General features: G+C 38.4%; 2 protein-coding genes across 2 annotated transcripts in view; one reads left to right on the top strand and one right to left on the bottom strand.

Moving 5' to 3' along the window:
* Window positions 1–13,131, top strand: part of SLC2A13 (solute carrier family 2 member 13) — a 376,814-nt gene that overhangs the window by 251,529 nt on the left and 112,154 nt on the right. Inside the window, exon 5 of the mRNA XM_044229028.1 lies at window positions 7,874–8,037. Within this exon, the coding sequence (XP_044084963.1) occupies window positions 7,874–8,037 (164 nt within the window). The remainder of the gene's footprint in view (window positions 1–7,873; window positions 8,038–13,131) is intronic.
* Window positions 9,033–9,237, bottom strand: LOC122892471 (acyl-CoA-binding protein-like). Its single transcript, XM_044229030.1, has one exon. It carries the CDS (start codon window positions 9,230–9,232, stop codon window positions 9,041–9,043), a length of 192 nt encoding a protein of 63 aa, XP_044084965.1. The 5' UTR covers window positions 9,233–9,237; the 3' UTR covers window positions 9,033–9,040.

Raw genomic sequence — 13,131 nt, 5'->3', positions numbered from 1 at the left:
GCTCAGTGGGTTAAAGCCTCTGCCTTTAGCTCAGGTCATGATCTCAGGGTCCTGGGATCAAGACCCACATCGGGCTCTCTGCTCAGCGGGAGCCTGCTTCCCTTCCTCTCTCTCTGCCTGCCTCTCTGCCTACTTGTGATCTCTCTTTCTGTGTCAATTAGATAAATAAAAATCTTTAAAAAAAAAAAAAGAAGAAGAAGAAGAGTAACTGGGTATAAGTAAGCACAGTTGGTGTGTGGGCACGAATGTGACAAAGGGGGAACCGACCAGGGAATTAGAGAACAGTGAAAAGAACATGATGGTCATGATGGTTTGGGAACTGTATTTTCAAGGCAGTGTCAGCATGGCTTGGAAACTTGGTGGAAATGCACATTCTTGGTCCTACACGGACTGAATCAGAAAATCAGGGTGGGGTCCAGCCCTGTTTTAACAGGCCCTCCAGGTGATTCCATAGTGCATCTGATGCGTATATACCTTCAACATTTTGTTTTTAGTTGTACGGTATTTACTTCTATCCACTGCTTGAACTTCAGACTTTTTGTTTCTCTTGCATAAGTCACACTTAATATTTTTACTGTGGAATTCAGCTTTAGGTCCTCTCACATAAAGCAAGAACTGAGAGATACTTGAGAAGAAACCTAAGGGAAAATCTTCTAGTCGTTTACGTTTTATCCCCAACTGTTTACAATTGCATTGCCTACACAGTCGGGTTTTGTTGTTGTTGTTGTTGTTGTTGTTTTTGTTGTTGTTTTAATAGCTCACCTTTATTCACTTTTTCCAAAGCATACAGTTTTGTTTTTAATACCTCTTTTTAAGCATCTTATGTTCTATTGCTTTTTGTATTATTTGATTACCTAATTATGATAGGCATAAACAGGATTGGGGAAAAAACACACCTGATTTGATTTACATACAGTTCAACAGATGGGAGACGCATGCCTGCATGAAGTCCCATATGTTCATTTTCCTGTAGGCATATGTTTTATAGAGAGAATAGGTTAATCTAGCAAATTGGTGAATTGCAAGTCAGAATAGAGAGTTTCTGTCATTATTCTTGGTGTTGCTTAAAGCAAGGTCAATGATCTAACTCAGCTGGGTGGGTGAGACATGAAGATATCTCTTCTGAGGTGTCCAGAGATTTGAAGCCAGGGTGAAGGAACTGGTGGTATCTGAGATGGAGAATAAGTTGACAGTGGGAACACTGAGGCTTTGTAGAATCCCTTTTATTTTATCTTTTTTAATATTTACTTATTTGACAGAGAGAGCATGAGCAGGGGGAGCAGCAGAGGGAAAGAGAGAAGCAGGCTCCCTGCTGAGCAAGGAGCCCTTTGTGGGACTCCTTCCCAGGACCCTGGGATCCTGACCTGAGCCAAAGGCAGATGCTTAACCTGAGCCACTCAAGAATCCCTATAGAATCCTTTTTTTTTTTTTTAAAGATTTTTATTTATTTATTTGATAGAGAGAGATCACAAGTAGGCAGAGAGGCAGGCAGAGAGAGAGGGGGAAGCAGGCTCCCCCCTGAGCAGAGAGCCCGATGTGGGGCTCGATCCCAGGACCCTGAGATCATGACCCGAGCTGAAGGCAGAGGCTTAAACCACTGAGCCACCCAGGCGCCCCCCTATAGAATCCTTTTTAACTTCCTTTGACACATTTGTACTTTGTTCTTCTCCGACATTACTGACATAATTTAAATTATGAAAAGTGTTTTGTAAAATATTAAATGTGATTAATAATTGCACATTCTGAGGATCATTATGATTTTTGGATTATTGTATGATTTAAGCATAGTATGGGATAGTTAATGTGTTAGCTCAAAATATCTGCATGATATCCTAATTTCTACTTTTCTAACTTTTTTTGCTTTATGGCTTACACCTAGTAATATAGAAAGCTAATTTTTTTTACTGTACCAAGTACATAAAAGAGTTTTGAAAATCTTAATCATTTTTTAAATTGTTTTTAAGATGTTTTAAGTGAAGCATTTTTTTCTTAAAGCTATTGATGTATTTTCCATAGTGATCTATGTTTTTGACTGTACAAATACCATCCCAGTAGGAAAATAAAATTTTTTCAGTTCAAAGAATATCTTTTATTAGAATGACATTTTAAATTCTGTAGTCAGTGTACTTCGCCATATGATACAAATAAATATAATCCTAGAAACTAAAAGAGCTAAACAATACAACTTAGATAATGGGAATCTTTCAGGGCTTAGCGTCAATCAGCTATGCTCCAGAAGTTCCCATCTTCTTATTTAGCTTGCTGTTTATCCCAAGTATGAAAGTAACCCACAGTGTGTTGAGCAAGACAAGGTTCATAGATAACCGAATTTGTAGGGGGTCTGCAGCACTGCTAGGACACGCTGGAAAGAGTATATTCCATATCTGTTTTATTCAGGGAGTTAAAGTCTTTATAGTTTTATACCAGAAAAAGTTTGACTTTATTATGAACGCATACATTTTGTTTTGTCAGACAGTTAAAACTATTTTTTACTATTCTGCTTTGGCTGCCGGGAACCTTAGGGGCTAGCTTGTCATTACTACGTGGCCATAGTTTTTATATAATCGTCTTCATCTTCTACTCTCTTACCACTCGTTTTGTTTCAGAGATTCTATCGTGTGTTTTAATATATTACTAATATATTAATTATATATAATTATATAAAATAAATATGTAATATTAATATGTGATATAATAAACATTATTAATTCTTTTTTGAAAGTTGGTGGTAGATAAAAGCAATAAACTCAACAACTATTGAATACTTACTTCTTACATTAAGTTAAATCTCTTAACCGGGCTGTAGTGAAACAGACAGGTATGACTTCAAGGAATTGGAGGAAAAAAAAAACTTTCTCAGAAATCCCTAGGAAATGCTTTGTTCAAATATAGAATAAAGGAAAATAATATATGTATTTTGCTAAAACATGTACAGTGCACATTTGTTCTTTTATTGCTCAAGTCCTCATTAAGATAGATTGCCATTATCAAAGCCTAGATGTTTTCCAGAGCTGTTTTGTTTTCTTCAGATTTAAAATCCAGGGCTAGAAGCTGGGTCTCAGTTAATCTTTGCGATAAGAGTGTACATCCAGTCCAGCTGTTTCTGTTCTTAGATGTCTACAGGGAAGCTATGAAGATGGTCTTCTGTGAGAACACATGGCTCTTGGGCCTTTCAACTTCACTCAGGGGACTAGCTGGCATGTGTGAGATGACCAAAGGTTGCCCAGGGAGCCTTTAAAAAGATGATGGTTTGTCTGATAGGTACTATAAAGTGATTTTGAAAAGAGAAGGCATCCCTGCTTTAGTCTAAAAGGAAAGAAAGCCTTTTTCAGTTGTTCATATTGTTCTTTTATGAAGAACACTCTTATTCTTTGTGCAGCTTTTAAACAAACACTGAGTCCCTTGAACGTTCAAACTACTACATAAAGGCTTAGAAGGTTGTAAAAACAGCGGTAGTCCATTCGGTAAGTGGTGAGCTGATAGCATCCTTTATGAAAACATTGGAATTCACACATTTTAAAATGTAAATTCAATGTATCTTTTCCCATGACCTGACTAAAAGACTAGGTTCGTGAATTATTCTGCCCTAGATATGTCATCCCCTGCCCTATGAGAGAGAATACAGTTATTGCCTGAATTTTTCTGGGACCGATTACCCTTTAACTAACTGAATGTCCTTGTCTTTCCCTTCTGACTGATGGCCTTTTGCTTATCTTACTGCTTATTAGCAGTTTTATTGTGAGTGATACACAGAATAATACCCTCCCCCACCACAGCAAAGATGGACGCATCCTAATCCCCACAACTTATGAATATGTTACATTACGTGGCAAAAGGAAATTGGGTTGCAGAGTGAATTAAATCTGTTAATCATTTTACCTTGAAATGGGAAGATTATCTCAGTTGCCTCAGTGTATTCACAAAGGTCCTTAAATATAGAAGAGTGATGTGACAGGACAGACACTTGACCACTTTCCCTGGCTTTGAGGTAGAGGAGGGCCCCCACCACCAGCCTGAGCCTGGGAATGGGGATCCTGGAAACGAGGAAACTTCTAAAGCCTGGGAAAGCCAAAGAAACCTGTTTTCCCTTGCGCTTCCAGAAAGGAATGTCCTCCTGACAACTTTTATTTTTGACACCCAGTGAAATTCATGTCAGATTTCTGGCTTACAGAAGAACTGTTAGACAGTATATTTTGGTTGATTTAAGCCACTAACCCAGTGGTCATTTGTTATGGCCACAATAAAAATGAGCACATTTACCATTATTCCAAGAAAGGAAGAATGAAGATCAAACTCAAGGTACTCCATCTAGGAGAAGATCTGGCATACGTTGAAGTTGTAGTGCTTCAACAAAGAGATAAAAGGCTGTCAGTGAATTTTAGCACCCTGCCCGCATGGCTTCCCATTAATGCAGAAAATTCACGGGAGCCTGTTGCCAGTGTATTGACCTGAAATACACTTTAGAACAATACACCTTTGTTTCTGTCAGCCTCCAGGCTGCCTGTTTGGCTCTCAGTCGAGTGAGCTTTTCATGGAACAGATTTAATTATGTTCTTTCTCTTTAAAGTCCATTTTATGATTTTTCATTGTCTAGAGAAAAAAGCCCACACACACAGCTTGGCAGTCAAGGTCCCTCGACAACAGAAGCTTTTGCTACAGCCTGTGTAATACTTCTCTCTCTCACACACTTGTGTTAACCAAGGTAAAATACTTACGTTCTGTGAATCTGGCTTAGTGTTTTGTACTTTTATTCTTTCTACATTTCATTTTCTCTACCAGCAGTGTCCTCCCAGATCTTCACACCTGCTGGCAATCCCCTATGAATTCTTTGAGATGCAAATGGAACATTAAATTCCCTGGGAAGTCAAGGAACATACCACATCAAATAAAACTTTTTTATAATTTTATTTTATTTTTTCAGTGTTCCAAGATTCATTGTTTATGCACCACACCCAGTGCTTCATGCAATTCGTGCCCTCCATAATACCCACCACCAGGCTCACCCAACCCCCCACTCCCTCCCCTCCAAAACCCACAGTTTGTTTCTCAGAGTCCACAGTCTCTCATGTTCATCTCCCCCTCCAATTTCCCCCAACTCACTTCTCCTCGCCATCTCCCCATGTCCTCCGTATTATTACTTACGCTCCACACGTAAGTGAAACCATATGATAATTGACTCTCTCTGCTTGACTTATTTCACTCAACATAATCTGCTTCAGTCCCATCTATGGGATGTTGAGGCAGCCACCTTTCTGGTGGCTGAGTAATACTCCACATCAAGTAAAATTGTTTGGTCTATCCTTTATGCAACTGTATACTTTGTGATTTTAAAATTATTTCCATTTCATTCTGTTTCATTCTGTGAGTTTCTTGAACATAGCAAGTAGGTCTAATAATATATTTGTGGGATCTTAGTAACTCACATAGCTTATACAGTAGGTACTCAGTAGATAAATATGAAGTGGAAAAATGATTATGTTACCTGACCTGGCCAGCCTACCACAGAGATATCATTAGAACTCAAATTTCAGATTCCCAGGCCAGTCTTCCATTATATTCTGCCACTTAAACCTAGAGTACTACCAAAAAAAAATTTTTTTTAATACCTAAGGAACATTTTCATTCTAAGTAAAATTTTGACACTGACCAATTTATTTTGTTTGATACCATTTCCCCTTTTTTTAATCCCTTAATTTAACACTTGGAATTTCATGATTTTGTTGTATCAACATGAAAATAGCTTCTCTGTCTTGTTTAGTTTTTTCCCATGGGTCTGTTTGCAAGAATTATTTTGTGTGGTGGGGCACCTGGGTGGCTCAGTCAGTTAAGCATCTGTCTATGGCTTAGGTCATGATCTCAGGGTCCTGGGTTTAAGCCCCGCATTGGGTTTCATGCTCAGCATAGTCTGCTTCTCCCTTTCCTTCCCCCTCGTACTTGCTCTCTCAAATAAATAAATAAAATATTTCTTGAAAGAAAAAAAAAAATGATTTTGTGTGATGAATCTGTATTATTTATTTATTCATTTATTTAAATATTATGAAAATATTGAGAACACTGAAATGTAATCAAATAGCATGGCAAGTACCAAATTCCTTTGATTTTAAATACTTGAATTTTTCTCTAAGCACTTCTGTTTTTTGCCTTTTTAAATTTGTTGCTGGTGTTTATTTCTCAGTGGTTACATGTAGGTCTGACCTTGCTGCACAAGTCTTTATGAAATTGAAAGTCTGTGTGATAGAACTTGGAAACTGTAAACGCTATTTATTTATTTTTTTTTAATAAAAGATTTTATTTATTTATTTGACAGATAGAGATCACAGTAGGCAGAGAGGCAGGCAGAGAGAGAGGAGGAAGCAGGCTCCCTGCTAGAGCAGAAAGCCTGATGTGGGACTCGATCCCAGGACTCTGGGATCATGACCTGAGCTGAAGGCAGAGGCTTTAACCCACTGAGCCACCCAGGCACCCTGTAAACACTATTTAGATGGAATGAATTATTTTCGTAACTTTTATTATCACTTTACACTGTGACTGCAAAATGTCCACAATTTTCATGATGATGGGAGTAAGTCCACTGGGAATTTCTCTTTTTTACAACTGCTGTCAGAATTCAGAATCTTAAAATGGTTGGCGTAATTTTTAGTGTGATCAGTAAAACTCATCCTTCATGTCACATAATAATTTATAAGTTTGGTTTACTACTTTTAAAAAGGAAAACACTATTTATTAAGATGAATGAGTACATTGGTGTTATTGCTTTACATATAAGATCATTAATTTAGTAAATAGAGGCCATTGATAAATCATTGAAATGTAAATGTATTTAAAACATTTTTTTTAAATACCATGAAAATGTTGGTAAATATTTAGAAACTGTAGATCATAACTCTAGACATATCCAGCTTGATTGAACATTGCTTGGATGCCCCCTATTGGATTTGGGTTGGATAGGTAATGTGTTTTAGAATGGCTTAGAAGGTAGGCAGACCCATGGTTCCGAATGTGTCTTCACGATTTGAATTCTGTCACATTTCATGGGTGACTCACCAGGAGTATTTTTCTTTCTTTGTTAAGAACAGCTTCAAAGTAATCTTCTGATTTAGCTACTGATATTTTCATCAGAAAAGAAATGTTCTGTAGGAAACCTGTCTTCTTTAAATGTATCAAGAGGTATCTCCTATTGTGCATCAATAAATTGGCATTATGGTTTTTTAGAGCTAGTCTCAGTGAATCCATTTAGAACAAAAATGAGTCTATAGAGCCTAATCGTGTAGATTGTGCTAAAGACTTAACCTCTCCAAAGACTATGCTTTTCCAGAAAACACAAAACCATTCTCATGCACATCAGGCCAGTTTTTTCATCTCCTTACAGAATGCCAGATGACACATTCTTACTTCTTTCTACTGGATTTCTGCCATTAAATCACACTTTCCCTATTATATCCAAGAATCTGTTTATTCTTTTAAGTATATAAATTTGCCATGTATGGAGACTTCTAATTCGTTCCATGGACTTGGAGCTTATCCTTGATTAGTATAGTGGTCTTAGTGAAACAACCAGCTGCCACTATCCCTAGCTGTGGAGTACCTTTCCCTTCTAAAGCCTTCAGCCTTCTATCCCCTTGCTTGAGGATCTTTTCTTGATTATACAAAATTCAAAACAAATTTACCTGAACGGAATCCCTGTATGGTGATCCTCTGAACACTTTGCATGAATTCCCATGCTCACTTGATGCCATTACTATAGCTACTCACGGTTGTTTTAGGTTTACCGTATCTTTCTTCATGAACCGTAGAAAGATTTAGAAAAACTCACCGTATCTTTCTTTTTCTTTGAATAACTGTCAGCAACAATTGTTTGATTCTTTGCTCACAGGTACTACAGTGCCACCATTCTGCAGATGTCCGGTGTTGAAGATGACAGACTCGCGATATGGCTAGCTTCGGTGACAGCCTTCACAAATTTCATATTCACGCTCGTGGGGGTCTGGCTTGTCGAGAAAGTTGGCCGCAGGAAGCTTACCTTGGGCAGCTTAGCAGGTAGGTGACTGGATGAAGAAGTCCATTTTAAACTCTTCTCTAATGATGACAAGTTCACCTTCTAAAATACAATACTGGTACCACTTATGATCTTGTTCTCTTAGCTAAATAATAGGGTTCTTCTAGACAAAATGTTTTTTATAAAAAGAACTCTGTGTTATGATATATAACTAGAATGTGACTAGAAACTGGAGTTGTAAGAACAATTTGAATCTACCAAGGGTAACATTCTGTGCTCTTATTTTTGAGTTCTGCTCAAAGGTACAAAAGTGAAAAGAATAATTGGTTTTTGTTCCTCTTTGAAAAATTTGATATTCATAAACTCACTTTTTAACGTGTTTTATTTTTAGGTTTGGTATAATATGGAAGTAAATTTGGAGCATTTTTTTTCAAAGCTCCTTGAACAGTAGAATATTGACAGTATATAATTTCTCTACAGAGCAGCGAGAAATTCTTTTTGTGTTTGAACCAGGCTCAAGTTTAAGGTAAATTTAGGTTGGTTAAGTATGTTGTAAATAAGACAAAACTTTTCTCACTTTCAGGTATCTTTTGTCTCTGGATTCTGACCTTTCATTATTTTTCCTTTGTTTCACTTGACAGACTGAGACCCACATTTGCCATTGTCTTCACATGTTGCACCATATAATTTTGTCTTTTTCATATATACAGATTTGTAATTATCAATTAACTGTCTTCTAATAGCTCCTTTATAAGCTTAATTAGAATAAGAATACATTTTTCCATTAAAATGTAAAGTTTCCAGACTTTTTTTTTTTTTTTAAAGTAACAAATGCACTTTTAATAGGTCTATGGATTAAAAACTACTCAGCGCATTTCAGGAACCCAGGGCAGCCCCTACTTCTGTTGGAGCCATGCCCTGCATGGTCTTTGGGTCTGAGGTTAACAGGCTATTTGCATTATTTCATGTGATCCACAGTATTAGTAAAACAAGGCATTAGATCAGTTTTGATGAAATGCACTGCTGGCAGCTGAATCCGGTCCATTATATTCTGTATTTTTTCTTTAGTTTTTCTACTTCGTTGATGTAAGCTTTCATGGCGTCTTCCTTGGAAGTCCCTTTCAGCTGATTCCAGGCATCCCACTTGGCCTTGCCTTTGAGATCCAACAGCCCAGGCCGTTCTGTGTTTATGTCACCCACAGTTACTTGTTTGTAATGGCCATAGATGAACAACATTCTAAACTAAATTCTATTTTGACCAAATTATACCTTAAAACCCTCATCTAATAGCAGTGCTTCCGGCACTTGTCCCAGATTTTAATGAGAAAATACATTCTGAGATCTAAACACAGTTATTTGGAGCACATAGTCTCTCCCACCCCTCCCTCCAGAAGGAAGAGTGGAATGTTCCATGCTGAAGTCTCTTTTTTCTTTTTTTTTTTTTTTTAAGATTTTATTTATTTATTTGACAGAGAGATCACAAGTAGGCAGAGAGGCAGGCAGGGGGGTGGGGGGGGAAGCAGGCTCCCTGCTGAGCAGAGGCCGATGTGGGACTCGATCTCAGGACCCTGAGATCGTGACCTGATCCGAAGGCAGACACTTTAACCCACTGAGCCACCCAGGCACCCCCCACCCTGAATTCTTGCCTAAGCAGTGGAAGGACTTGAGTCTGATCATGTGAGCTGAACTGAGGGGAAGGTGAGCAGAGATTGTCTGATTAAGAGGCAGAGGTAATTGCAATACCCGACATACACAGAGAAGCAGAAGGGTAAATGACGAAAGGTGAGGGACAAGGAGGCTAAAAACCATTTGTTCATAAACTTGCTGAAACCAAAAGTGTTTAGTCTGGAAAGAAAAAAGACTAAAGCATTACCCAGTAGATACCTTATTCTAGCAGATGGTAGATGTTACGAGGGCATAATTTTTACTCAATATGGAAAATATAGTTTTAATAATCAGAACTATCCAACAATAAATTGGGCTGCCTTATTAGGGTGGTAAACTCTGAACAAAAGGATAGTTGACCATCAGGTAGTGATGTACCAAAAATAAATTCCTGTATTTGGCTAGAAATTATATTTGCAGAGCCCTGAGGTTCGGATCAACCCTAAGAAGAGGTAGCAGCTGCTTCAAACTTTTTAAATGGGTACCTACTCTTCCTTTTGAATGGAGCCTCTGGATATGGCTCCCTCAAGAGGTCTTATTTTTTAAATAGAATTTCAGGTCTTCTTAAATTTGGGATTTGGCTTTTGAGATCTGAGGAAAACTTTTTTTTCCTAGCGGCCTAGTCCCTTTATTTGTGGTATTCCAAGAGACACTTTCTCATCAGTTCTGAAGGTTTTTAAGGCACTGCACTCTAGAGCCTTCCTGCTTGGGTTTGAATTTTCTGTCTGCAAGTTTCCATTTTCTCATTAGTAAAAAGCATTCTAGTCTGCACTCCATAGGGTCATAAAGAGGATCAAACACATTTATACACACAGAGCATTTAAAGCTTTTCCTGACAAGGATCCTAAGGTGCCTAGCACATCTTCCCTCCCACAGCATTCTTACTGACGGACTGGTTCTTTGTTGTTTTAACCCTAGTGTAAAATCAGCTGGCATCCCCGGAATCCAGGAATGTGCCTAAACTCTTCCAGCCAGTGTCGTGCTTCACCTCGCACTGTAGGGACTCTGCTGCAGGGGTTTCCAGAGCCCATCCCTGGCTATTAAGAGAAAGTATTAACACAATGACCTGGGAGGACAGTACCCAGAGAGTTCAGGGGCTGCTTTTTTTTTAAGGATTTTATTTATTTATTTGACAGACAGAGATCACAAGTAGGCAGAGAGGCAAGCAGGGGGGTGAGCATGGTCAGTTCACCATACTTTGAGGTAAGTGGGACCTTTTTAGAGATGGATACAAGAGATACTTTGTATGTACTGCAGAACCCTCAGCTAGAATATGTACGGTATTTACCCTGTGACCTCAGCTGTCTAGTTTTAAGATTTTGTTTTTTTAAAAAAATACTCAAAATTAGAAAAATCTGTGGCACTGTGGCCCATTCATTAATGCAAGCAGTACTTCTAGGGATCTGCTGTACAGCAGGCATTAGAACTGGACGTCCGTGAGTGTGTACTAGGCATGCCATCTTAGAGTTTTTATTTTATCATGGAGACAGATTATTTAATAAGCATTATTAAAGAAACATATCGTGCTTCCTTCTTCATATCTTAAAGTATCAGAATTTACAGATTGAAAAACATCTTCCTGCCCCACAACAATGTGCCATGGAAGTAATCTGGGGAAAAAAAACTTAAGGACCCAGGTTCTTTGATAGACGGATTCACAGTAAAATCCAAGGTTTGTTTTGTTTGAAGAGAGAGGGATGATTTTCATAAGAGACCTAATATATCTCCTCTCTTTCTAAAAGAACTTTTTTCAGTTTCCCGCTTCAGGGCTCTGATAATCTTTCAGAACAGAAATGCCTCACACTATTCCTAGTTTGAGTTGAAAGCCAGTAAGCTGTAATTTTAGGTTCATGGCTTTTTTGACCCATTATGGCAAAAATAGACTTCTTATCTCCCCTCAGACCTCCCCTTCTTTCGACCTTTTTCTACAATTTTGGGAAGTATGCTGCTGCTTCTTATGACCATGATAGTACAATAGCATTTCATAGCATTACCAAAATCCTTCAAATACATGAGGATATTTAAAATTCAAGGGCACCTGAGTGGCTCAATCATTAAGCGTCTGCCTTCGGTCACGATCCCGGGGTTCGGGGATCAAGCCCCACATGGCATCAGGCTTCCTGCTCATCAGGGAGCCTGCTTCCCTTTCTCTCCCTCTGCTGCTTCCCCCATTTGTTCTCTCTCACTCTCTCTCTGTCAAATAAATAAATAAAATCTTTTAAAAAAATAAAAAATTCGCTGCAGTTCTACAGGGTGAATATTTTCACTAAGTCCCATTTCATGGAAGACAAAATTGAACTTTGGGAAGGTCCCGTGCTTTTTATCCAAGATCACAGAAGTCAAGAAATGGCAGAATTGGAACTTAACCACAGCGTTTAACTGGGCACATCCCCTGTATCTTAAACACATACACCTCAGCCATTATATAATCCCACTGCACTTCCACAGTGCTTCCCAAAGTTCTTCTTTTACCCATTCATTTAATAATATTTTTAGTCATATCTTAAATTTACCTCTCAGTTTAATAAGTAAAAACTTTGCTACTGTGTAAATGCCCTCCCTAAATTCCCTATTTTATTTTTTTTTTTAAGAAAAGATTTTATTTATTTGTCAGAGAGAGCGAGCACAAGCAGGGGGAGGGGCAGGCAGAGGGGGAAGCAGACTCCCCACTGAGCAGGGAGCCCAATGCAGGACTCTATCCCAGGACCCTGAGATCATGACCTGAGCCAAAGGCAGGTGCTTAACCTACTGAGCCACCCCTAAATTCCCTATTTTAAACACATTGCCCCATTCAAATTAATTGTATAAATTACTACAATCCTATTTTCTTTTTCTTTCCTCCTGTGACTCTTTTTGTGTATCCTCAATGGCTGGAACAATAGTCAGAAACTGGAAAACTTCTTTTTTACTGTCAGGATGTCTCTCAGGGACTCAAAAGTGAGCCTTTTAAATGATGCACTTAATCACTGTTCCTGTAATTGAAAGATTCTACTTCCAGACACCAGCAGGAAGTGAATACATGTGCTAGATCCTTTCTGGCACCTCCAAGTCATGAGGAAAGTGCTACTCCCCTTTAATAAGAAATGTTCTGTCAGCTGCTTTTGAAATGTTCAGTTTGTTTTCAGTTTACTGATTTGCTGCATTAAACAATGCCTTTAGAACAATTTTCTTGGCAACGTGAGCAACACTGGTGTGAGTCTGTCGCCTTTCATACTTCTGACATCTTGGGCTGTCAGTCATGCTAGTTGCATGAGTTGATTGTGAGACTGTCAGCAAGCCAAGATTTTTTGTTTTTTTGTTTTGTTTTGTTTTTTTGTTTAAGATTTTATTTATTTGTCAGAGAGAGAGCAAGCACAAGCAGGGGGAGTGCCAGGCAGAGGGAGAAGCAGGCTTCCTGAGCTCATGACCTGAGCTGAAGACAAATGCTTAACCTACTGAGCCACCCAGGTGTCTCTATTTTTTTGCGGGGT

The sequence above is a fragment of the Neovison vison genome, chromosome 12, assembly GCF_020171115.1.
Source record: "Neovison vison isolate M4711 chromosome 12, ASM_NN_V1, whole genome shotgun sequence".
NCBI classification, from domain to species: domain Eukaryota; kingdom Metazoa; phylum Chordata; class Mammalia; order Carnivora; family Mustelidae; genus Neogale; species Neogale vison.
This window is presented reverse-complemented; position numbering and strand designations above follow the sequence as displayed.

Excerpts from the sequence above, each read along its gene's own strand:
- LOC122892471 (XM_044229030.1), bottom strand. The coding sequence starts at position 9,232 with ATGTTGTTCATCTATGGCCATTACAAACAAGTAACTGTGGGTGACATA.